Here is a 27595-nt window from a genome sequence, read left to right on the forward strand (position 1 = left end):
GGAGGTGTTCAAGGCCAGGTTGGCTGGGGCTCTGGGCAGCCTGGTCTAGTAGCAGATCTGGAGGTTGGTGGCTGTGCATGCGGCAGAGCAGTTGAAGCTTGATGATCGTTGAGATCCCTTCAACCCAAGCATTCTATGATTCATTCTATGATTCTCTGATTCATATGACCAAAATGCAATTTGTCACTCACCATCTTGCTGCTTCAGCAGTCCTTGCTGGATGTATCGAATATACGTAAAGAAGTTGCACACAGAAGTTATCTAAATCCATATAAAAGAATGGTGGTTAACATCATTTTGTATGACTGTAGAAAAAAATACTACTTAAAATGAAATTGTGGTAAATCTGCTTACCCTGTAACGACAAAAAGGAGAAATATAGTAGTAACTGCTTGAATCTCCTAATTTGATTCTATGCTTGCACGACTTGCTTTGTCCACTTAAAGCACATTTCCTACAAAACATGAAGTTTACATAAGTTAATAAACAAATCTGACATTAATGTCTAACACCTGCATGTGTTTAGAGTGTTAATGTAATTACTTCCTATTTGCATAGGTACTCAAATCTCTGCCTTAATGTAGTAATTGCAGCTTACAAAATGGTATCAACTACTCTAGCTTGATAAGGACAAATTTTGTTCCAACACCAGCACATCATGATATATTCCTAATTTTACATCTTTTATCAGCATTGGTCAGATACTTTCACATTCACAGCTTCAAGTCTGACAGTCTAGAACAGCAGGAATTCTTTAACTCTTTATATATGGAATAAGCTTTGTTTAAATAATCGGCTGACCCCAACATTTAAAATGTTTTTTTTTTTAAATTTCCTCTTGATGTTGCATACCAAGAAATAAAACAAGCCCCATAGAATAACAGTCAATTCACAAAGTCTCTGTCAGACACATTCTAAGATCAGCTTTGTATTTATGCCCAAACTGAAATCACATTTTTACATTCAGAGTATAAAAGAACTTGAGGTGAAGGAAAACAGGTTGACTGTAATAATTCTTTCCGTTATCATTACAGGAAGTGATGGCAAAATAATTACATTTACTTTTTCTAGTGTATATGCAAATATATCATACACGAACAAAGAGAGGTCAGTAGTCAGAAATTCTTCAATTCCAAACAACTCTTCCAGCATTCTTCAGGAAAAAAAAATTTTTACATCTCTCCTGAAGAGGAAGCTGCTATTAATACTATCTTAATAAATGTAAACAGCAGGAATTTGACTTGGAATTTTTATATTGCAGCATCCCATCCCAGATGAACTGGCTTGTCAGGTATCCACTGTTCCACTGACTTGAAAAGCTTCTGGATCTCCTCCCTTTCATCTCTATCTCAGAAAATTAGGGAGTCTTAAGAAGCAGCCACCTTTCTAAGCTCGCACAGTCTCAATAGCAGCCTACAAGCCCCTTTAATAGTCTGCAGCTGGTCCATAGAACCATGCAACACAGGAGAAAACTGTAGTGTATATGATTTTCCACAGTAATTTATGAGGACTGACATTGATCCAAGAAATTGTATAGTTGCAGAAGCAAGCTGATCACAAATGCAGTCCAGCCTTTGTGAGAAGACAGACAGATTTTTAATGCCAAGAAGAAGAAGGAAAAAAAACCTTTTCTCTTTCCAGCAATATATTTACCTTCTATACAGTGTGTTGCATCACACCAGGTTAAATGCTGGAATGACAGCTACTGCTAATGACTCAGTTCTGCACTGTACAGCACACATGCAGCTTAGTGCTTTGTTCCCCATGGGGACAATTACTTGAATCCTGTGGGGAAACCCAGCTGTATTTTATTACTACACACCACCACTGGCACCATTCAGTAACTTCTGTATGCCAAAACCTTTCTTTACTACATCACAGCTCCCCGACCTCCACTCAATGTTTTGTTGTTGGTTTATTACCCATCCCACTAGTTTATGCATCCGTTCTTCCTGTCCCCCAGGCAATTGGACAATGAAATCATTCCTTCAGGAGCATTATTCCAGTTACTGTTATTATTTATTTATGCTGTTTGTATGTATTACATTACCTATGAAACCATGCCCTTTAAATAAAAAGTGATTTTCACCACATAAAAACAGAAAATACAAAGCTGCTACTCTGATTACGTGAAAGGTGAAACAGCTGTTTCCCACCCAGTGCCAGTAATATTTAAGGCAATGCACATTTGCTGTCAAATTAAGCTTACGTACTGCCTATCCCTTACCTATTACTTAACCACAAACAAGCATACAGAAGTTTTTGTCACCTCATGACAATTGCAAAACAGAGGCAAGAGTAAATCTTGACTATCAATGTAACTAATGTAACTAAAGTACAATTTCTGCACAGGCATCTCGAAACATTAATTTTTACCCAGCCAACTACTTATGGATTACATTGGAGAACACAATACAGCTTCTTTAGAGAGAAAGCAAGAATTTCCTTTGGCATGTTAAATGTTCTCTGCCACTCAAAACCCATGAAGAAAAATGAGAATTGAAAAACAGCAGCAATGAGAAAAAAAAAGTTGATCCTGATAAACACATTCTGATTTAAGTTTTCCATCAGAAAACTGAGCTCTAACAAAAAAAATATTACAGAGAAATGTTATTTCTGCTGGACATCTTTTGCACAAGTAGTCAAGACTTCTAATACGCTTGGAAAGCTCAGGATTGTGATACTGGCCTTACATGCTTAACCATGATACACACTAAAGCTAAAGCACTAAAATCCTTTCATATTCAGAGCCCCAGTGCCTCAGGCAGGTCCCTCTCACTCATTTTAACATCTACATCAGCACCTGACACATAAGCCTTGTCCTAGAGGAATCTGAAGCCATTCCAAACTTTCTAAAGCAATCATTTTGCCATTCAACCATATTTCCTTCTTTACCTTCAAATTCACCCTCACCTTTACTCCCTGATTACATTCCTTCTTTCACATTCAGAGGGTTTACTTTCCTTATCTCCTCTCAAATACTTCAGCTGCCTTTGTCAATATGCTCTGTACGTATTAGATTTCTTATGCCACAAATAAATCTAGCTGTCTGACATTGATCCCCCACTACTTCTATACCTTTTTCACGATGCTTTCCAAGTGACAGCCCCTACTTCGGAAATCTCTGCTTTAAGAATCAGATTGATCTTCTCCAAGGAAGAGAATGCTACTCTTACAGTCAATGCATCATAAGCAGCTCTCTCAAGAAGGGAATTATCTTAAAAAAGGTTAATATAAAACAAACCTTTAACATTTGCATTGTTAGTTGCTTACTTCCCCCATAAAATTTTGTAAGAGCAATTCTGAAGTCTGATATTTTAATAAATATTTACAAGATTAACATATACAAATTTCAATGAGGCGATCAGTTGATAACTCTTGGATTGAGAATACAGTTCTCTCAAATGAGTCCAGATTTCCCCTCTGTCTGTTAGCTTAACATACTTTGGTCCCCCACATTCAACTGCAGAAGCTTTCACAAATCGAACAGGTTGCAAGCCAACAGGTTCGATGCTCAGAGTGTTGTTTTCAACAGCTTCCAGAACAGCTGAGGCCAACTGCAAGAGAAATGTAGAAAGCAGTTAAAAACAGCTCCATGTGATCCACTGCCTCAAAGCAGTGACACGTTTCTGTCTCTGTTAAGTTGGGAACACTGAAAAAGCCAACAAACCAAACAAATTCAATTACAAATAAGCTTTTGCTTGCTTCCTACACAAGAGGCCCAATTCCTAGGCTTCAGTTGAAATTTTGCCCTCCAAATAACCCTATCCTCCCTCAGGCAAGACAACTGCCTTTACAGCAGGGAATGTATGGTTAGCATGCTAACCATATATTCAGTTATTCCTCATGCACCCAAGCAGCACATACATTTGCACACTGTTTTTGCCAGATACTGGACACGGCACAAACCTTGTGTATTTCAAAAATTGCTCTAATTTTATTGTGTTCTGCAGGGAAAAAAAAACAACAGCACGCAACCTCTGTAACTTGTAAAACAAAGTGAATATTAGCCCATTTTTCAGCCAAAGATTACTTCAGAAAGACATTCAAAGATTTAAGATTGAACAATATATAAAACAGACAACAGGTTACTGTGCCTTCAGAACACTGGTATTGTTAAAATATCACTTTCATAAAGGAAGTGCAACTTCCCTCAGGCTTTTTTATGTTAATTCTTTACAAAAACACACTAGAAATATGCTCATTTTGCTTGACTGAACTCAATAGTTGCCCAAGATTAGTGTTTAAGTATGGACAAGAAATAGTCATTACTTGATTTAAAATAAGGTGCAATTTATTTTATTTGTTTAATAATTCTTTGTCCACGTTCCTTTGCTGCTGAGTAATATAAATATTTTTCTATTGTACTTTGAGCATTTCAAAATTAGAATGTTACTACAAAAGCACTTCATACAAAATATTCTTTCCCAATACTATTTGCTAAACGCAAAACAGGAGACTACACACACAGACAACAGGCTCCAAAGAGCTGAAGTATTACTTCAACCATTTAGATAACTGCATTTTCAATTATTCAAAAACCACAATGTGTCACTTATTAGCTACACAGCAGTTTATTGATACTCAAAGGAAAGTATGTCACTGTGCACAGCATTTGCAAGCATTAACTACACAGCTGACCTGTGCTAGAAGCCTTATTCTCTCCTTAAAGAGGAAATACAAATACAGTAACCATATTGCCACTGAAGTAGAAGAAAACAAAACGAAATTGCTGGGACAACAGGATGACCTACTTACACACAGTGCAGAAGTAATTTAAGTTAAATAGTAAGTGAACAAACATCTTAGTGGGAGAGTTTCATACAAGTGAAGAATACGGGAGAAGTGCACACACCGTAAGAGACAAATTTGAGGAAAATATACCACCTTTTTTTTATGTGATTTACTTAATTTCATTGGGAAAAAAAAAAATCAAGTCTGAGAGCTTTAAAATTTGTTACTCTTAATAAAGGTATGCAATACTGCCTCCCCTTCCCCCGAAGACAGATACTGCAACTATAGCCTACAAATGCTACTTAAGAACAAAGACTAGGTACTGAAGCTGCAGCTGGAACCAGTTCCATCATGTTCCCAGCATGAGTAAAATACCATTACCTCCTCTATATTAGGAAAGGAAGAGGAAATGGAAAAATCACACAAAGAAAAAAGCCACATTGTTTCTTTCATCTGAAACCGTATTTGTAAACTGTCCATGATAAATCACTTCAAATCCCAAAGTCTGATTCATGCAACACAAACCTCTCTTCGAGAAGACACCCAGATTGTGCCTTCCACCTGCTCTGCTTAATGAGAGAAAAACAGGTCCACAAAATTAGCTATGTTGGTCCATACTGCTATGTTGGTCCATACTGTTCATACTGTATGAACAACGGACAGTGACAGGACACCATTTCTACTAAATGGGACCTGTGACTTAGGAGGAAACCCAGCACTCCTTCCTACAGACTTATTCTGATAGGTAGTATTAACACGGAAAGGTGTAGACAGCTTCCACCTAAGAGAGTCACATCTAGAATAGCAAATGGAGAAGAAAAACTGACTGCTTCAATGCTCCACACTAAGCTTGGGTATTTCACTGTAAACTCTCATACCCGAGTCAAACAAAATGGTAGAACTTCATACGTCAATTAAGATAGTCTACTTTTTCCATGTAACACATTTAAATAAAAAGCATCAGTGACAACACTTAGAGTACATACCTCACTTTTTGAGAAGGTTAAACATGGAAAAATATCTTCCCGATAGATTTTGTCCAAGAATGGGCATGTTCTGTCCATAGTAGGTTCATCTTTCCATGATCTGAATTCGTTGTACAAAGATAGGTCAGCCTAAAACACACAAACATTCACAAGTTTTAAACACTGTAATTATCACACTAGTGTGTGTCACCTACAGGTACCCACAGGTAAACAGTGATCATCAGAACTGTGTTCTCTTCCACACTGTGAAAGAATATAATTATGTCCCAGCTACAAACATCTTCTCCAGTTCACTTTCCCAAGACTGTAGTACCACCTTGATTTACCCTAACTGGCTTTGAGACTGCTGACACCAGCACCTTTTCCTTCCAACTGGCTGTTAAATCCCATTCCTGTATTGTGACAGGCTTGTACTCCCAAAACCAAAACCTAAAAGCTATATGAAGGGAAAGACACTGCAGGCCAAACACAGGCCAGGAAGGTTAGGGGCATCAAAAATACCATGCAACAAAAGAAAGAAAATGTCATGTAGAAAAAATGCCCCTAGAAATGGCAGGCAGGCAGGCAGTCATGGAGAACAAAGGAAAAAAACACTAAATGTACAGTCAAAGCACAGAAGACAAACAAAAAGGTTACTGAAGTGGAAAAATGAGAAGCAGATCCTAATGCTGCTCCCTCTGTGGGCTTCTTAGGTTGCTGCTCCGCTCCAGAGTACAAAGAGAATAAAAAAGAGAGAACAAGAATGAAAAGCAGTATTTTGGAAGAAAACATTTTCAGGAAAACACTAGATACCACCAACAAATAGTAATACTGCTTTCATAATATGCACCTCTATAAAGCAATGTGACTTGAAAGTCTTGAAATATCAAAAGCAAATAATATAGATGAGAGTGTGGAAAGTGAAAACATATGCTAAGAGCTGAAATTGTTTTTTAATCCATTTTAAAAGAGCATCACTGCTTTGAACCAGCCTCTTTCAGTCTTTTACTCCTTACCACAGCTCCCCACACTTAACCATTCTTTCACATGGAGGTTTTTTTGTGTGTGTTTTTTTTCCCCTTCCCCCTCCCTCCATGAGAAAAAACCTACAAAAATTAGACAGGCAAATTCGTTTTCCATTAGAGCTACTTGTCTTGCACTCAGGTACAATCAGGAAGAACCATCTTAATTAAACTAGTCCATAACTGTTCTGGTTGCTAAGCCACCAACCTCACTGCACAAATGAAACTCAATAGGTGTAACTTGCTCCCTGAATGAGCAAGGTACTTCTCATACCTTGAAACCCACATCAGTTTGGCTTTAAAATAAATACAACCAAGAGACATCAGCAGAAAAAAAAATGCTATTTTAGAACCATACAGCACAAATCAAGAAAGTGCCACGCATTTATTAGGAACTACTGATTGTTTTCCACATCTAACAAAACTTCACCCAAAGCTATAGTTTATAAAGAAGCTGCCTTGAAAAAATTACTCAGTGAATATAGTTTGATGCTCCTTCTTTCCAGCCTACAGTTTGCTATGCGTGTATCTGCTCTCTGTCTTAACTTGCACTTTCACTAGATCCAAGTTTTGATTACCTGCAACAGAGAAACACTCCAGCTCTTGGGAAAATAAAATAAATCCACTGATGCATTTAGCATTTACACTGGGTATAGATGTTCAGCTTATCTAAATCCTGCTCATAAACTCTAAATTAGTTAGATACATCTATTTATCCTTGAGATCACTCATGCATACTAGGAAGGAGCTGTCTGGGATGTTGGCATGTTGGGATGGATTTTCTGCAATATATCCATTACACTGACCACTTTCTTTCCATAGGAAATTGAAACAAAATCAGTTTTTCCCCTCTTCATGCTCTTGCCCAACATTTAACAAATTTATTTAGTCAAAACCTCAGTGTTATGCTTCCAAACTAGTTAGGTTTGGAACTGGTTTCCATACCAGTTCTCCCCCTTTTGTTTGTATCTTTCTGAAGAGCAACAAAATTGATTTTAGTAAGAAAAATATCCTGAATATCACTGAGAGTAAATTAACAGGACATTTGTCTTTTTTTGGAAACATAACTATACCTTCTCTAAATCTTTAATGAAAAGACAGATAGCATAAATGCATTCAATGATGACTGGCAAAAAGAAGTATAAAACTGACCACTGTGAATCATATTACAGATCCAGTTAGCTCATCCCTCTCTCTGCTAATGACCTGCAGTGACTGAGGGCCTGCAGAACAGAATGAGAAGAAATACAGCAACGTGCCTTCATTATGTACCCCCCAATTTCCTGCAATTTGTAATTAAAAAAGCTTCCTGATATACAAATCATATATTTGTATGTACCTCAATGGGTTTTTCCACGGCAACTATGCATCACTTTGAATACTGTTTTTTGTCCTGTTGTCACTTTGTGACAATTAGTTATTAAATTTAGTTATATATTGACCAAAATGATTTTCCTTCTAGTTTCCAGAGCCTTCTCATTACAGGAAATAATTACAACTTGTTCACCATTCATCTTCCCCATGTCACTTGTGATTATATACATTTTTGTCCTGCTTTTAGAAAGTCTCAACATAAAGAGCCCTAGTCTCCCTACACAGACAGACTCATTTGGCTTTGATCATCCATCACGTTTTCACTACTTTATTTCAGACATGAAGGTATCATAGCTGTGTGCAGAACCTCAGCACCCTCAATTCCACTACTCATTCACCACCAGCAGGTCCAACCCTGTCACAACTCTCAGATTGCTTTCACCAAGCTGTTGCCTCAATATTTCCCCATTCTCAATGGCAGGAGGAGATAAACCCAAGGCCTTCCAAGGACTCCAGTGGTAACTCTCTCCTATTCTCTAATACTTTCTGATTGATAAGGTTTTCCTACACTCTTTCATCCACTATTTGTTTATAAAATGACTCTTCCTGGTGGCAGCTGGTGATGGATTTGGTTTAAAAAAAAAAAAAAAAAAAGCCACTAGGACTTGCCATTCAGTTACACTGTTGAATTTTGTTATTACTTTTCCCTCCTTTGTTTTTAATTCCTACCTTTACATTAGTAATTCCAGCATTTCAATTTTTATCGCATCCTTCCTTAAAGATTCAATGGTAAATACAAGTGAAAAATCAACACCTATTGGTACATAAGAAAAATTCTTTCATTAATGAAAAATCTCTCTACAATCGTATTATAAAGATCTAGCACATACCAAATTTACTGTGAGGAAAAACAAAGCAATTAAACTGGCTTATCAGCAAAAGAAGACAATCCTCATACTTTTACCTCTTTGCAGTCTTTTACAATTGGCTGCATCATAGTAAGGTCCTGATGACTTCCACCCATAGCACTACTTGTACTCTTGTTTCTTGCGTGCCCTTTCTTAAAAGCAGTTTTTCCACCAGACTGAAACTCCTTAGTTGGAGATGTAGGTGAAGTAGACAGTACTAGTGTTTTCAGCGCCGCTACTTCAGCCTGAAGGACATCAATCTTGAAAACAAAAATACAAAGTCATTAACAAACAAAAATATCGTACTTGTGGGCTGATGTTAAATCATTTCATGACATTTCCAGTAACTTCTGTTCAAATCACGACTTCATTTTCCAGCAGTGCTAACAAGAGATCTCTTTGTTACCACAACAGTAGCTGGTTTCCTGCACACCTTGCTAGTTACCTAATGCGATGCTGCATCCACTGCTGTTAGCTAAGAACACATGGCAACACAGAACGAGTCAATTTATATTTTAATAATCTTTCCATCATTCACATTTCAGCTGTAGGTTCATGTAAAAAGACAAAACAAGCAAGTTGGAAATAAACTCACCTTCCCCTGTGCTTCTTTTAACTGTTTTTCTGCTGCAGCTTGTTTGACATTAGCTTCTTTAACCATTTTGTGTGCTTCCTGTAAAAAATGTTTAGCTGGAATAAATGTTTCACACCAATTTACAAGTTTAAAGAAAAAAAAACAACCTAAGGAGTTGCATCATATTTTTGCTTCACTGCAATTACTTGTAAATAAGTTGTGCAACAATATGCTGAATCTAAATAGTTACAAACCAAAAAATAGCCGGAAATCTATAATCTGGATTCCTCACTGCACCAGCAAGTCCTTTCTCCTTGGTCCAGAGCCGAGATACAGATATTCAACGACTCCCTCCGCTGTCAGCCAACCTCCTCCCTCCCCCCCAACAAAAACAATAACTGTCATGAATGCCAGCCTCTGGACACACTTCAGCAGCTGACCATTGAAGTTTCTTGACCCCCAGGGGAAAGACTCAACCAGTAGCAACAAAAGCAACAAGGGCACATTCAGAAGAATTTCTCTCTCCTAGCCAGAATAACCAGTTTTACTCAAATGCAGAAGGAACTGGTCAAACAACTCAAGCCTGAAGTTTCACCATTAATAAAAATGTAAAGTAAAGGATTAAAAATAATTTATGGATTAATAAACATTTCTTAAGTAGAACAGAAAATGCACTAGAAACCAATCTGAGTAAACAAGCAGGACTAAGCTAATAACAAAGCATAAAAGGATTGGGATTTTCTCAATTTTTGTTTTTCCCAAACATCATTTTACGTCAGACTTTTAAGCCTTTTGTCTGGGTAACTTATTTGTTTTGGCTCTGATCCAGCAATTTGCACCCATGATCCAATTTTCTGTTCTTATTTGGTACTTAACAAAGGCCAAAAAAAAAAAAAAAAGGAAAGGAAAGATCAGGGCCACCAACCAAATCACCTGAGGTAGGACCCTTCTCATATCTGTAAAGCGCCTAGCACGTGTCTGGACACTATATAAATAAAACAAAATGTTCATCCATAGTGATACCAAAAGATCTGGCTGCCAGTGGCAAACGACACAGCTGTACAGTATGGGTCTCTAAAATTCTCTTAAGTAACATACACATGCAGGAATGAGAACATACACATTTATACAATGTGTACAAATACATTTAACATTGACCATGCAGTTTCTGTTTAGTGATGCATCTTGGAAAGCAAAGCATGTTATATGTGGAAAAACGTAACATATAGAACCAGCTGTGTAAAACAAGTCTTGATCCTCAACTGAGATGCACTAACATCAGCTCCACCATACCAACTTAGGCAGCATCTTACACAGTCACTGAAATTAGTGGGATTCAGTATAGAATCGAGTCCTAGGACTACAGATTCCACTGTAAAAGTGAAGAAACCTCAGCACTGTGTTTTACTACAGACTCTTGGTGAAAACATACCACAAAAGAGAATTTAAATGATGTGCCCACAACAGCTGGGAGTTCTGAATAATTAAAACTCATTAAATAATCATTACCAGTGTGTTACATTTCACATGTAGCTTTCACAAATTGATTAACTGCTTTAAGTTAAATGGATAACATAAGTTTTATTCCTCTGCAGTCAAAATGCCTGCCCAGCATTTTCCTCCCCCCAGTATACACAAATATTTATACTAAAAAAACTAGCCTTCCAGTGTTCCACTTACACTGGTTAATATTTATAACACTTAATATTTTTAGTAGCTTTGCACTACTGGGATGATGAAATAAATTGCTCTGCCAATCCACAGAGCAGTTTGCAATTCTATTTATGAATGCCAATACTTTCCAGGTTTTGACAGCACTTTTGTAGCATTACAACATCAACAATGTTGTTTCTAAATCATGTTTTCTCTTTATGCATATGCTGAAAACTAAGACCTTCAATTTGGTAAGCAAAAAGTATAACTGATTCATGAAGTTTATGCGAACAGGTATGCCTCCATTCAATGAGAAAATGATAACTAATCTTGTTTCAAGTGGTGGATTTAAGATTTTTGTTTAGTTGGTTGATGCAAGCTCACAATCTTTGCTGGCATCACTGCCATTTTCTCAGAAGAAAAGATCCCACTTAAAGTTCAAGGCGTTTCAGATTGCAACCAGGCGCCACCCCGGTGCATTATTCAGTTTGTCTTCAAACTTGTGGGTGTAACATGCTGCCAGACCCAAAATTCAAAAGCTGAAAACATGGTTGAGTTCTATACTATGTTCCACCCTCTATTAATCGGGAACTATGCTATTTTGTATTTAATCACCATGACAACCCCAAATTTAGCTCTTATCTAAATAGCCTCGTTGTCAGACAGAAGCTGCATCAAAACAGTTATGCCAAAAAATAAGCCTAAATGCTTTCAAGCTTTCTGATACATTTTCCTTATTTTTTTCATTTTGTGCCAAGGCAAACTGACAAGCTCAACAAAGTCTCTCATCTGACTGAAAAGCCTACTACTTGCTCTTAAGTTCTCTATCACCACACGCGGGACTTTAGAACAAAAATCCCTTTATAAGCTTATTGCAGAGAAATTGCATGAAAAACACTGATTCTATATAAAACATCTGGCTCAGCTTCCTTTAAGTATATCACATCGAAGACTCCAACAAACCTCAAACAGACTAGCTGTAAGTTCTTCCAATTCCTGTCCAAGTTGATCTCGCACTTTAGAAAGCCTTTCACATTCTTCATCTTTTAACTTCAGCTCCTATGGAAAATTAAAAGTTGTTTATTCTGACTTAGAGAAGTAATTTGGCCTCTTAAAGCTAACACCACAGAAAAAGGGGGGAAAAAAAGGGAAAAAAAAGATCAGAGGGAAACAAAACCCTTTGCTAAACAAAGCCTTTCAACATATTCATCTTAAAACTAGAAGCAGTTAAATTAATGCTGTACATACGTAGCTATTTCTTCCTCTATGCAGCAATGTCTACAGTATCTCTAACCTGAACGTCAGCATTTCCAAATTTCTATGGAAAAAAAAAAAACAAAAAAAAACAAAAGCAGCTTTTCTTTTCCCAAAAGTTTAGAAGACTTAAACATAGGACAGAATATCAATTCTATTTACTTATTCCTTAACAGATACTTAATACACAAGTACTTGATTTTATTGGGTGTGGGAGTTGGTTGCTTTTCTTTTTTTTTTTTTTTTTTTTTTTTTTTTTTTTTTTTAAATTCCCTTACAATCTTAAAACATGATGGAAATAGCAGCTCCCTTCTAGGTCTCCCTGTAACTAACACAATTACAAAGCCACACGTAATTATATCCTTACTCTCATTAATGCAGATTCATAAATCAAATGAAAGTAGCTTATGAAATTCAAACTATGTTTTTTGTCCCTGACATCACTTGAATGAAAAGGGCCTGACCATGAATCAAAATAAGATCCCAGCACAGATTTGGCAGCATAAGGGTTAAACATGCCCAATCTTGTCTGTATTTTCTTAAGTCTGAGGGAAAAGGGGGAGTATTTTTTCAGGAATACAAAAAGTTTGACAAGTTTGGAAGAGTTCCCCTTTAAACACCCATTAAACACTGGAAGATGTAGCAGGAAAGAGAAGGACAGGGGAAAACAAAAAAAAAAAAAAAAGCAAGGGTAAGAAAAGCAGAAAGCAACCCATTCTGACCTTTAAGCATTCCTTTTGCCCACAACTCCTCTCCCATCCCCAGCCCCAATCTAGACCTTCTCTCCCTTCTTCTCCCCTGCCTATCTTGCTACTACACTCCCATCACTCCCAAGACTGATCCAAACCTGTCACTGACACTTCAGAGATTCCAAATACAACCTAGCAATCGTTTGCGTCCAAAACTGTAGAAACAAAGAATACACCTGCCTTCAGAAACCTCTGGCAGGCCAGTTTCTAGAGTCAGCTTCTGTATTTTCCTGCAAGGCATTTCTCCCAAAGTTATTGTGACTGAGTACTGTGCACACAATAACGTAGCAAACCAAATCTTGCCTTACAGCAGGCTCTCTATTTCTGCAGCCAAACTGGTAGCAATTTTCCTCTGGGGTGAAGATCCTCCTGCCAAACTTCAGCTCCTAAATTTGACAAGCGTTTGGGGGCTGTTCAAGACCTATGTATTGTAAAATAAATTATTTATTCCTTTTATTTGTTTTCAACTATGGACACTTTGATCAAATTTTATTCCAGTTTGCTATTTTGATTTTTTGCTTTCCATATGTGGCCTTTTAGCTGTTATAAAAAAGTACCACTAAAATGTTTTTTTGGGGGGAGGTTCTAATTTCTCCAGTATTTCACACATAAGGTACATTTGCTAATAGAAACGAAAGATTCTGATACAAAATGCTTCAAGCTCAAGTTTCACATGTTCCTATAAACACAGCGAATGCATCTTTTTAGCTAAAAATACTTTTCAGCTCTTTGGTTTATTTCACTGATTTATTAGGAATATGCTACGCACATCTTAAACACAGAAGTGCTACAAGACATTGTAGAAGGAGATTGGAATAAGATTCAGGTCAAAACTTGTCAAACTCATGTAGGCAGAACTACCCTTGTTCTATCTCTATCAATACACTATTTTAGGTGAGACTGTTGCAGCCTTGCTTGTAAATGGAAAGATCAGGCAGAGGCCTAGATTAAAATTTAGGCAGACAAGTAAAGCTACTTAATGAAAGCAAAAAGGAGACAACAGCATGCTGTCTATTGCACTTAGCAGCTTAGCTACATTTCTCAAATATGGGGCAAATTCCTGCAACATGATCTGGGAGGAATATAACGTCACCTTATTTTGTCAAATAAGTTTAATAGCTGAGGCTGATGTGGTTTTTTATGCAGGGAAAAAAAATAAAGAGTGCTCAAATAATCAAAAGCTATTGGAGCCATTGCTACTGCTTGTGCCTTAAAGTCATCACTGAACACAGCCTTAGAGAACAGACAACTGTGTGCAATGAGTTTGCCCCCATGCTGCAGTCCTTCCAACATTGCTGTTCTGAAAAAGTAACTACATGAAGAAAAAAAGAAGAGCTATTATAAAGCAAAATACACACAAATACAGAAGCAGGTGATAAAAGTTTCTAACTTGCAGGGCAAAAAGCCCACTTATATATATTTGTGTGTATACATATGTGTATATATATATAATGTATATATATATACATATATATACACATTCCTATTATCAAATAGTCATATTATTGCTTATTTCACTTTGATTTTCATGATAAGAATGCAGGTTGGTTCTCTAGAAAGAAGCAATAAGAAACACAAATTGCTGCTTCAGAACAATTAACGCTTTGAATTCTAGAAAGAAAATCATCCTGGATCAAGTTCAACAATTTAAGCAAGTCACCACTAGATGCAGAAGATAAGAGAGCAAAAAAAAATTATATACATATCACCTAAAATGAGGGCTGTGGAATACTGCTGAAGCAGCCAAGAGGGTAAGCTGTACTCTGGGATGCATTAGCTGCAGCACAGTCAAAAGTGGTGATTCTCCCAATGTATTTAGTGTTTGCATGGCTCCCTTGGAGTACTGTGCACAGTTTCTAGCTCCGTGTTTCAAAAAGAGGTGCAGATAGTTCAATGCATCCAGAGGAGGATGCAAAAAAGTTCATAGGTCAGAAGGCACGTCCCAAGAGGAGCAGCTGAGGACAATGGGTCTGGTAAGCTCAGGAAAAAAGAGCCTAAGACATGGCCTCATTGCTCTCTGCAGCTTCCTAAGGAGGAGTGGAGAGAGGGAAGCACCCAGCTTCTCCCTGGTATCCAATGACAAGATATATGGCACTGGCTCAAGCTGCATCAAGGAGGTTCCTGCTAGACATGAGGAAAAGCATTTTACCAAGAGGAGGATACTCAGACACTGGAACAGACTTCCAGCAGTTGCATCTTGCCTCAATGCCTGTCTATGGCATTCAAATAACATTCTTAATTAGACTTTTAACAATGGGTCAGTTCAAAAGCAGTCTGACAATTGGACTGTCCACTTTCACAGGGACCCTTCCAACTGAAACTGTTATCTCTTCAGAGGTAACGACTTAAGAGGCTCCTGAATCATTTGGTCCTACGCTGCCAGTGAAAACGTTTCTTTTGCTTGCATGTAAACTTCCACTAGCCAAAGAATAAATCTGTTATCTGCAGCATGATGCTATACTGGCTTAAAGCAGAGGTATGAAAAAAGCCTTTCAACACATAAAGACAGTGAAGAACAGCTACAACTCATCTTTAGCAGTCAAAAGCTAGCGGTCTTTTGCAATGTAATAAAGCTTGAAAACACTCTTTGGTGGAGTTCTGGGATGTTATTTTATGCTAGAGCCCTTCTCATTTTTACTCTTGTTAGTTCACAAGCAAATGACTGCAGAAATTTAAGAATGCCAGATGTTCCCCTACAATGCTACCGGAATTCCTTAGTAGTTATTGTGAATATATTTATCCATGAACCCATACAGAGTTTGCAAAATAACATGTTTGTCTATGAAAAAAATAAAAGATTTAGCCACTAGCATTAGTCTACTCAGAGACACTACAGCAGGAGCAATCAGCTCTGCACTCTACTTCAAACCCTGTGGTGATACATAAGATCTGAAGACAAACAATGCTGAGTACTCTACTTTGATCTTATGACAGGAAGAATGCATACAGAAACTGAAAGCTCTGGAACAAAATCCAGATCTGAGTACCATGGTCAAAAAAAATACGTTGAAATTGACAGTGCCATGTTCTATACTGTTACTCTTTTGTGAGAGTCACTTCATCAGTGCAAGAAAACCTCTCAGTTTGACTCTTCCTAGGGAAATAACAATAATGCAGATTTCTGCTACAAAAATCATAAGCGGCTTTGCTGCCAACAAGCCTACAGATCTCATTCTAAAGACAGTGGAAAGCATGGAATTCATCCTCAGGGTATGATATTTACAGTCGTCTCTGGTAGATTGCTCTTCCATCCAGCAAGAAGGAGCAAACTAGTAGTAAGAGCTGGAGACTTCAACATTTCAAGAGAAAACATCAAACCTAAGTTTGTCTCTGCGGTTATGGATAGCATAATTACACTGATGGTCAGTGATGAATTTCATGGCCAAGTCGCACAAAAAAACTGAAGGAAGACATGACCACGAGCTGCCACAGCTCAAAAACTGTAAGTGAGCAATCTGAAGCACAGGTGATGTGCTTGTTACTTCATCTGAAAGACAAACAGAAGGCGTCCTATGGCAAAGGCTCCACTAAACTTGCATGTCAAGAAATTCCGTAAAGCAAAATGCCACCACTTTTCTCTCAATGTTACCTAGATGTGGTTTATTTACTTTCAATAGCCATAGGGTTATGTCTCAATCATAGCTGAAGAAGAAAAATAAAGAAATATACAGAGACTTGAGGAGATGCACTCCCAGGCATTGAATCATTACATATTTTAACACCTCAATTTTCCTGATGCTGTTTAAAAAGAGTAACAAAACACACAAAAAAGTTGAGATCATTGGAATGGGCTCTTCAGCTCCATTTGACAGAGAGTGCAGCCAGAAGGTAAGCCTACATTGGAAAAAGAAAAAAAAAGAAGGCCTGAACGGGCTCAGCAAAGGGTGAAAAATCTGCCAAGTTTTAATAACTAGAAACTATGCTCAGGCAAAAGTGCACCCAACCTTACACACTGTTACTGCAAAACGCTGTCCTGCTGTTACCCCAGGCTCAACCTTTCTCACAATTTTATGCTATGATTCAGTCTTGCAACTTACCTAGATTGACACAGAAAAATGTTACATGCATATATCTCTTACATTAAGAAAAAAAAAAAAAAAAAAACAAACAGGGATGAAGAAAAAAGTTGCATTCAAAGAAGCAGAGACATTAAAAAAGAATTCAGATAATGGATTCCTCAGCTTCAAAATTTCTATTTCCCTTCTGGTTCTCCTTCCAATCACAACTGCAACAAATTCAAATCCATCTGTCTTTAATACATGGTACAATTGCACACATGCTTTGGATAAAAAGAAGTTTGGAAGAAATGAAACAAGTAAGATAGCAAATTGGTGCTCACTTTATTCATTCCTGGAAAGTCCGTATGCTTTCTAGGATGAATGATCTCATAAAATTCAAGTGCAAATTGCCATTCTTACTTTTCTCACTGTTCCTGACAAAGCTCATAAACCCAAGGGAACCACAGAGTCTTAAAGAGAATTTAAAAGCACAAGAAAAAAAAAAAAAAAAAAAAAAAACAAGATGTAAGCACCACATATTAATTACTTCTTTGCAAATTTTTACACTAAGTACTCTCTGACAAAGCTAAATGTAGCTGGATATACACTCAAAGATTGCACGACACTGAATAATGCAGGGGGACACAGCCCTACATGAACAGCCATGTCTTACAAAAACTAGTTCCTATTACACAGTGGAAGAAAGCATACACTATAAAATGAATAGGGTTTGTTGTCATGTAGTCTGTAAAGCCTCCTGTGTTATTGAGCAATCCTGAACCAGTGGAAGTTCAGATGGACAACATTTGTTTGCTTGTCTTCCAAGACTAATACTGTAAGGATCAACCTATATGCTGAGAACTAACAAGGATTTTGACATCATTCTCAAGTTCGAGATGAATCTTTTTATTATTATTATTATTTTAATAACATCCAAACTGTTTGAAACTACTGAATTTTTTCTTTTTTTTTTTTATGGTCTTAACAGCTTTAATGCTACTTTTATGAATTAACATTTTCAGGTAATTCAAAGATAACAGTAACAGATCTGAGTTGCTGATTTTAACTACTTTAGTTACAATTTTGTATGCCATCAGGAGCAGGAATGCCTTTTCTGAAGTTTAAATTTTAGTTTGATCTTACTTCCTAAGGTTCCAGGATTAACTGCTTGGTTTAAATATTCACATGCAAGGTTCTCAAACTCAGCTCAGGTTAATGTTTCCTTTCTTTGGTCAGACACTAAACACACCTTGGCAAAGGAAGCAACTATTCAGTGACAAAACAACCAAGAGAAGCAGTGATATCAGAATTCATATTTAAGATTCACATTGACAAGGGCAAATACAGCTACGACAGAAACGATGGCTACATTCAACAGAAAGAGGCAGCAAGCAGAGAGGAAAAGTTCAAACACGAGGAAAGATGAGCTTAAATCTCAACAAGAATGAAATCATGTAGAGGAGAGGGCACAAACAGCACAAAGTCTACTAGGAGTTTAAACATAGAAGGATGTTAGAATGGTAAACAATGGCTTTGCATTTATATAGCTCCACCCATCCAAACAAGACAAAGCGCTTTACAAATATTAACAAATTGAGCCACAGTTCCCTCAGAGGTGTCCATATTCAGTCTGAAGTGTGGTGCCACAGTACTCTAAAGAGCTGCAGTGACATCTCTATTGCTTTTTTCCTATGCAAGCATTTCCCTCTGATGCCTCAGAAGTATTCACGTTCTAAAATACTTCTATAGTTCACAATACAAGCTCCATTTTAATTCCTAAGAGAAAGAAAATTTGAGGTATATCATCAACATTACAAATACTTAAAAACTAACAACGAGATGACAAAAGAATTACTCTTATTCTCAAATGTCAGAATGAAAGACTGGGCTAAATTCTAAGAAAAAATGTTTAACCAGAAATGAAGCAAAAGTTTTACATGTTATGTAGCAGCAGCACTAGGAAAAAAAAAAAAAAAAAACCACTGTCTAGGAATAAATCTAAGACATCAGCACTGCAGACATGCAGAAAAAATTCCAACAATTACACTGTAATAATTCTATTATAAATGAGTACTCAGACAGCACCTTCTGGCCCACCTATCATTCTGCCACACGAAAACCACATTGAACAGAGAAAAAGGAGGAGGAGACAAGACAACAAGCCTTACCCTCTGAGCTTTTGCAAGTTCTTCTTTCAATCTTTCATAGCCCTTTTCTCTTACTTCCAGTACAGATGGGCTCCGTAAGTGAGATAAACTGTCTGTACTCAAACCAAAAATATCTTCATTTCCTTCAGCAACATCTGCTACTGTAGCACCCTGCAAACACTCTTTCTCTGCATTATTGCTCTCCTTTCTGGAATTATTGTGATTGAATGACCCACCCTGGGGTCCAGAGGTAGAACAAAGCACTGCGTCGGTAACATTGATGCTGCAAAGAAAGGGATAGGGTTTTCTTAATTTGTAATATAAATTAAAAGTATTTTAGAAATGGCAGTAGTAATGTTGAATGCACTGTTACAGATACAATTTAATATTATACACTATATTAAAACTCTATGTTTAGTAAAGCAAGTAGTCCTACAAACAAAAAGCCCCAGTAAAGAGATGCACAAGGCTTACCTGACACCTGATACTTCCCCACTATTCAGCTGTCTGGGAGATGAATAAACAGGTTGTGTGGGAAGGTCGGAAACATTCAGTGCATTGGGTTGGATTGGTGTGGAGGACACAACAGACGGATGCGGTCGGTAAATAACACTGGGTGAGGTAGTTTGGTCCTGAGTTCCTGGCTCACTCACTCCAAGAAGATCCGGGGTGGTGGGCGAAGCGAGGTTCACTTCATGAAAGCCTTCCAAGGGATCACTGGCCATAATAAATGCCTCATCATATGAAGCCCTAAATGAAAGAGTCACATCGTCAGAATGCAAACAGGAAATAGTTACATTTTCATAAACATCATTATATTATTTGTTACAGTCATTCGAATTTTTTAAAACTAGACAAATACAATCAAAATACTTCATGTTGGAATGGAAACAAGCATCAACTTCAACATCCTCAAATTTTTTCTTCATTAGACTGTGAACTCAGAAGACCTAAGGACAAACTCCCAGTCTAAAAGTCAATACAGTCTAAGACTGTTTTGTATCAAAACACACATTATATTCAAGAACGAGAACCAGAAGAAAAAAAACCCCAAAGCTTCCACTTTTAATCTCAATGAAGCAAATATTCATAGAATCATAGAATGGCCTGGGTTGAAAAGGACCACAATGATTATTTAGTTCCAACCCCCCTGCTGTGTGCAGGATCACCAACCACCAGACCAGGCTGCCCAGAGCCACATCCAGCCTGGCCCTGAATGCCTCCAGGGATGGGGCATCCACAACCTTCCTGGGGAACCTGTTCCAGTGTGTAATATTCTAGAGACAGAGATCAGTGTACCTTTAAATAAATTATAGTCCATAACAGTTTTGGTTAATTTACGTCTAACCTTGTAACGCTTCATTGGAGTGACAGAGCTAGTCAATAAAACTTCTCCTGAAGCATGATGTGCGCTTAATATCTAACATAACTGAATGATGACTGTGCATTTAATAAGTATCACATAAAATATGAGTTCACTGCATATAATACACATAAAAGTGTGCAATTAATTGGTAATTCAGATAATCTAACACACATTATCTTTTTTTTTTTTTTTTAATTTCATTCTTTTCATAACAATATGGTACAGCAAATTACACAAGCTCCAAAGAAGCTCCTATTTTCCTCATGGTTGATCAGACCTCATAAAATCTTTGACAATTCAAAACTATAAACTGGCACTTTATAAAGATAAAATTAAGACTTCACGAGGAAACCCAACATGGAAGAGAACCGTAGCATCATCTAACTGACAATCCACTCTGTTTTAGAGAAAATCTGTTTTACTCTTCCAGTTGAAAAGAGCAGATAGGAAACAGATTAGAAAGATGATGATTACAACCACAGAGATGTGGTACTTACTGCTGCAATGTATGTCCAGTTTATTATCTGTTTCATAAAGCAAAGGAAATGCCATGAATGGAATCTCCAAGTTAGTATACATACCTGTGTTTTAGTTACATCAACGTGTTTCGATCACCTTGAACACAAAGAACTCTGCTCAAAATTTGTTTTTTTGTATTGACTGAGTGAACGCACAGCCACGTTGAACAAGTTGCTTTACCACATCATGAGGAACATTTGGAGCAAAAGTCAGAAATTAATTTTCACAGAAAGCAAGAATGAGTTCCTTACAGTGTTGTTGCCTTTCTTAATTGCTCGCCCCCAAAACCAACAACTGCTAAGGAACCACCAAACAAGCACACAGAGGACCCTGCATAAACGACAAGGGACACTCAGTGGCTGGCAACTCTGCCCACAGCAGGGGTTGGAACTGGATCGTATTTAAGGCCCCTGCCAACCCAAACCATTCTGTGATTCCATTTTCCATTCTATGCAGGAATCTGTTTTATTTTGATGAACAGTCACACAAACGTCATTTATAAAGAAAACAGTCACAATTCTGTGGAACAGAGCTTTTCTGCAATGCAAACATTAACAGCTTACTTTTGAGCTCCATTCAAGTAAGCTTTACAAATATTCTTGTTTGCTTTCTCTATAGCTCTCCTTAGCTATTAGAAACATTCTGATTATATACTCTGTGTGACGATAAAACCTGTTGAGCCAACAGACTAAACCAAAGGGACAGCCAAAGCTGAGGGACATTTCTTTAAGGTTAAATGCCAAAAACATTTTCAGATCAACAGTAAAACAATTCCATGTTGGCATTCAGCATTTAATAAGCTAAACATTGCCATCTCAGAAAGAACTAAAGTGCCAGAAAGAGTCCTTCAAAACTCACTGATGAAGCTGAAAATATCCATATCCCTAGTCTCGAAGTCAGACTCACATCTACAAGAACACATCTCCTTTCACTGCTGCCACCAGCCTGTTTTCCCACTACCAAACACATCATACCCAATAATACTACACGAGTTACAAGCACCATTGATGTCTCTTCTCATTCCCAGTTCCTTTGGATTCCAGCCTTCACAATTAGCACAAGATACAGGAAGACACAGGCTTCTGCATAGCAATGCTGGAAGACTGCCTGCACACTTTGCCTACAGCACCTAGGAAACTGCACCAAAAACCACCCACCAGAATCACAGAGAGAACGCAGATGAAAGCAAAATGGGAACAACTACTCTTTTACTTTTTCCCTTTGGTGACTCGTTTCCATTTCAAGTGTTTCCATTTTGGCTCCACTGAAAACAGCCCAACTCAATGCCCAGCAGCAGGGCCCAGCTCACTGCTCAGCATCACCAGCTGTTTGCAGTTGCATACCCAACTGAGATGAAATTTTCTCAGTTATTAAAAAGGAAGCTTCTTCTGGTTTAGTAAGTAAAAAAAAATTCATAGAAGTGATAAAGCACAACCCTTCAGTTAGGCTCTCCACAGACCGTCAGATGGGCACTGCCAGGCATGCCATCTGTTGAACACTTTCCGTTCACATCTTTTTTCCTCCCTGTGCTACTTCTCGCTCTGCAGGGAGAGGCAGCAGTGAGGCAAACCATCCATATCAGAAGAAGCCTGTGTGAAGCAGCTCCATTCCCAAACCGGCCAGTGCCAGAATACTTTTACCAACATGTCTGCTGAACACGTTATGCATAGACAAAACCAAACCTAAATGCAAAAAGCTTAGCGCTCCTAAAAAAAACAGTTTGCTTCTGGCAAAGAGCTCTGTAAAGTACTGGTAAACACCACCACCACATATCAAATGTCAGTGTTATTAAGGAGCATGGGTTTCGTTCAAGCCTTGTGGGTTTCCCCATTAAGTGACAAACACACAGCCTTGCTGTGAAGGCACACGACAACGTGCACAGCAAGCAGGGGCGTTCACCAGGAGCTGTGCTGTGACAGCGTGTAAAAACCAGTGTTGACACACTGCTCTATCTCACTGCCGCTGCGAACAGCAGCCAATATCCCAACACATATCAGGGCAGCACACTTATTAAACAAACAAAATCATGAATATCCTTTGTACTTTCTTTGCTAGATGAATATACAGTGAAAGGTTGGAATAGCACTTGCGTCTACCCAATGTGACCCCTTTTCTTTTAGATGATAGTATGCAATTCAGATGATGTACAAAAATCAAGTGATTGCCATAAACCAGTATCAAACAGCAGCTTAAGTTAATTTCCTTATATTATTACCTGAAAATAATGCAAATTTGGTGTACACTATCAGAACTTTGCCCCTTCTTCATACCTCTCCGCTGTCCCATTTGCACTGCTGATTACCCACATAACTTCCCAAAGGAACTATGCACAAATCTGTTACTTTATCCAAGATTCATTAAACGTGATTACAAAGAAACCAGTTAAAAAACAGTTCAGTATGTTCCTAACATTTCTAACAGGAACCAAGAGCTGTGAACAGCCAGATCAAAATGCTTCATCTAGCTTTGAGAAGCTCCTGGCCCAAGTCAGAGCAGTTAACACCACAGAGCTTTGACTTATCACAGCGCAAAGTCTTCTTCTAAAAAACAAAGCTTTTGTTTAAGACTGCCTGCTGCAAGCTCTGGAGTTTCTCTTTTACAGTCTGCTCAAAGCTGTCATTTCTGTCTGCTGGTATTTGGAAGCAACTTCCTAATTGCTGGAAAAGCCATTTGGTGGTGGCATTGCTTTCCAATATTTTATACCTCAAAAAGCTCATTTTTTAGCTTCAATACTCAAGAGCACAACAAAACTGTTACCTGCTCAAGGAAACAGGAGGGGAAAAAAAATACAAATGAAAGGAGTCACTATTTCTAAACATTCTGATGACAAGAAAACTCTAGTTAGCATTTTCCAAAAAATATGTGTATTGCCTGGAGTGTTTTAATATCTAGAAAGGCCCTCTGTGTGGGGATAATGAAATCTCAAAGGCCTCATTTACTAGAGTCCAGAGCCTGCTTCTACAGGGGGGGCAGCAGGGGGAGCAGGACAGACAAGCAGATTTTTTGTACCAGTTCCTCAGGACTGGCATTTGCCCACCATAAGGCCTGCATTCTTCTCAGTGGGTTTTGAAATATTTGGCATTTATACAGCCTGGAATGCGAGATGCTTTAAGTCCTAAAGAACTCAATAGGGAATTATAGTAGTGGACTAACAAATACACACCTGGTAAAGAAGCAGTCCTATTACTGCAACTCCATACCCAATATTCTTTGTAAGAGCTTATGTGGACATAAATTTAAGGAACAGCAAATCAACACAGTGTATGAGATGTTCATCAGATGCTGGCGCTTTATAAAGAGGTTTGGTGATTTTATTTTTTTTTTCCCCAGGGCTAATCTGTTTTCTACTTCTACGTAGCCACAAGATCCAAACAAATTTAAACACAGCTACTGATGCTAGCTCACTGCACTGACAGTTCCAGATTTGACACAGGAATTTCCTTCAAATTTGTCATAACCGTAAAGGTGAGATTTTTTTGCAGAACTTTTCACTCAGGGCATCCAAATTCGCAACAAGTTACTTGGAGAGCAGAAACATACAAGAGAAAACAAAATACTGTCCTTTCCAGTGTTTAGTTACTGCTTTTCACAGAATCATAGAACGGCCTGGGTTGAAAACAACCACAGTGATCATCTAGTTTGAACCCCCCTACTATGTGCAGGGTCACCAACCAGCAGACCAGGCTGCCCAGAGCCACATCCAGCCTGGCCTTGAATGCCTCCAGGGATGGGGCATCCACAACCTCCTTGGACAACCTGTTCCAGTGCATCACCACTGTGTGAAAAACTTCCTCCTAATATCCAACCTAAACCTCCCCTGTCTCAGTTTAAAACCATTCCCCTTGTCCTATCACTACCCACCCTTGTAACAGCTATTAAATAGCTTTTATTTGTGAGTGATACTAGATGATGTATTTACCAACAGGCAGTAAAAGAAACAGGCAAGTCCACATAATTCAAGAACTAGCAAAAAGAAAAAAAATTGCTTGAATATGAGGTTTTTCTACTGCACTCCCCCTTGTTTTGTGATATCATGCTATAATGCAGTCTTCTTCCATTCTTTACTCTGCTAGCCATTCAAACACCATTTCACACTGTTCTGAAGAAGTATATAAGACTATTTAATAACAAGATTACATAAAGTTAAAAAGAACTTTTTTCTTTTTTCTTTTTTTTTTAAATCAACAGCTCAGCAAAACATATCTTTTAAATTACCATTGGGATATCTCCAACTAGAAGAAGTCGGGTGCAAACAGCAAGTGTTGCCTTTCTTACAGGAGGTAGCACACAAGATTCAGACAGCTGCATTTATAAAGCCCTTGTGAAACTTATAAATACGGCTTAGAGTGGGCTACACATTATACCTCTTAATCCAGAGGAAAAATCAGCACTCTGTGAGGTAGAATCCCTCAAAACATCCAAAGCACAGCACTTAGATGACAAAGCCTCACTAAAAGCAGTGGATGTACCAGAAGCCAGTATTCCCTTTTCAGACGCTGCTCTGAAGGCACAGTGCAGTTCTGCCTTACCTCGGGAGGAGCCCCGCAGCACAGCTCAGCTTTGCTCTGGGTCGCACCGTTACAATCGGTGTAACTCCTGCCGAGGCTTTGGCTAAAGATAAGCTCATCTCCAGTTAGCACTGAAAACATTTAATTAAAAGCAATCACACAAAGTACGTAAAGCCTTCTAGACACGTGTGCATCTGGCCTGAACCAGGTGATCGATAGGAGCCCTTCCAACCCATTCTATCATTCCATCTTACTAACCGCAACTACGGGGTCCGGTACAACTTCTAGTCCGTTTACCGCAGACAACACTCCGAGCGCCGTATTAAAAAGAAAAACAAACACCTGAAGTACGCGTTTATTTCCGGGGAAAATCCATCCAGCAGAAGGAAGATCGGCTGCCGTGGCATTTCGCACGGCGCTGACCAAGCGCTGCAGCCTGCCGGGAGCCGGTCCTGCACGGCACCCAGCGCCGTACCAGCCCGCCGCCTCCGCCGCAGCTGGCGGTGCGTTCGCCTTTGTTATTTATTAAGACCATAACGAGAGCGGTGAATTATTGATGGCTCTTCGCCGGCTGGCTCGCTCGGTAACGCGAACCAAGGGCAGCGGACCTGCTGCGAGTTAGAGGCACGGCAGGCCCGGCCCGAGCCCCTCGCTGAGCGGCTCTAACAACAACAATAAAATTACCACAGCAGCACAGCAGCGGGCTTTGCCCTGCGTGTCACTGACGAACGCAAACACCGAACAGATGGCAGCCGCCAATGCAGGCTCCCAGACCGAACAACCCCACGTCCGCCTGGAAGGAAGAGCCGGCGACCGCACGGCCGGCCGGAACGCCGCCCCGACCGCTCGAGGGGCAGCGCCGCGCCTCCCAGCAGCGCCCACAGGTGAGCGGGGCGACCCCGGACACGGCGCGCGGCGGAGCCGCCTCTCCGCGCCCCGCTCCGCAATGCCGCGCGACGGCGGATCCGACACCCGGCGACCGCCCCGCCGCGGCTCGGCGACGACGAATCGACCCGAGCACCGCTCGCTCGGCTTCCCCTCACGCCACACAACAAACTCTGCCCTCGGCGCTCCGTCCCCACCGCACATCCCCTCACCCCCACTTCACGTCCCGCCGGGTCCCACTCCCGGCCCCGCCCGCACGGCGCCCCAGCGGCACTGCCCCGCGCTCCGTACCTGCGCCGAGCCAACCCCAACCTCCGCCGCCGCACCGCGTCTCTCCGCCAACCTGAGGGAGGCGGGCACTGAGCCGCCGTCGCGCATGCGCGCCGCCACCGGCCCGCCCGCTGGGAGGGGGGCAGGTGCGCGCCCTCCGCTGGGCTGCGGTTGGCTTCGTAATGGTGGCGGGGCCTCCAGGGAGGAGAGCGCCTCGAATGGGAGGCATCGCCCTCACACCCCCGTAGCCGTGGCTGCCCGCAGTGAAATGCTGCGCTGAGAGAATTGGTGTAAATGGTGCCAGGCGCTTCTTGAGAGACAGCCCTGCGATGTCAGGAGGGATCCGGCGGCATCTCTGTGCTCTTCATCTGGAGCGAGGGCTGAGGCACTGCTGTGTTCAAGGCTGTTCAAGGACAGGGCTACTAAAGCCTGAACGCTTTTTTACTGTGGAAATGTAGGGAAATTGATCCTCCTGTGGTTAGTGGCACACAGTAACAAAGGTGCTTTATTGCACAATTGAAACTGAGAAAATGAGGCATGTGGCAGGTGATTCTGTGGTGGTTTTCACACGGTGAGGCACGCGCTGCCCCCAGTCCGGCTCTGAGCCTGTCCACTGCAGTCATGCTGAGCTGCGACGTGTGTGTGAGACTTGTGAAATTAGGCCACATACACAGCTAAAACAGCTCGCACGCCAAAAGGATGTGTTGATGTGTTTTTCGAACTCTGCTA

At 39.6% G+C, this 27595-nt stretch overlaps 1 protein-coding gene across 2 annotated transcripts in view; it reads right to left on the bottom strand.

Annotated features, from left to right (window-relative positions):
* Positions 1–27018, bottom strand: part of RAB3IP (RAB3A interacting protein) — a 29153-nt gene extending 2135 nt beyond the window's left edge. The window contains exons 1-10 of one of the 2 annotated variants that reach the window (XM_052668968.1): positions 26888–27018; positions 19793–20068; positions 19340–19601; positions 12134–12229; positions 9539–9616; positions 9000–9203; positions 5721–5849; positions 3445–3557; positions 355–454; positions 192–261 (exon numbers count right to left, since the gene is read on the bottom strand). In XM_052668968.1, the coding sequence (XP_052524928.1) occupies positions 192–261; positions 355–454; positions 3445–3557; positions 5721–5849; positions 9000–9203; positions 9539–9616; positions 12134–12229; positions 19340–19601; positions 19793–20043 (1303 nt within the window). In that variant the 5' untranslated portion in view covers positions 20044–20068; positions 26888–27018. Of the gene's footprint in view, positions 1–191; positions 262–354; positions 455–3444; positions 3558–5720; positions 5850–8999; positions 9204–9538; positions 9617–12133; positions 12230–19339; positions 19602–19792; positions 20069–26887 lie in introns of those variants that run through there. The other variant, XM_052668967.1, reaches the window with a different exon arrangement.
* Between the last annotated feature and the right edge of the window lie 577 nt (positions 27019–27595).

The sequence above is a fragment of the Tympanuchus pallidicinctus genome, unplaced genomic scaffold (genome assembly GCF_026119805.1).
Source record: "Tympanuchus pallidicinctus isolate F22 unplaced genomic scaffold, pur_lepc_1.0 scaffold8, whole genome shotgun sequence".
Taxonomy (NCBI): Eukaryota; Metazoa; Chordata; class Aves; order Galliformes; family Phasianidae; genus Tympanuchus; species Tympanuchus pallidicinctus.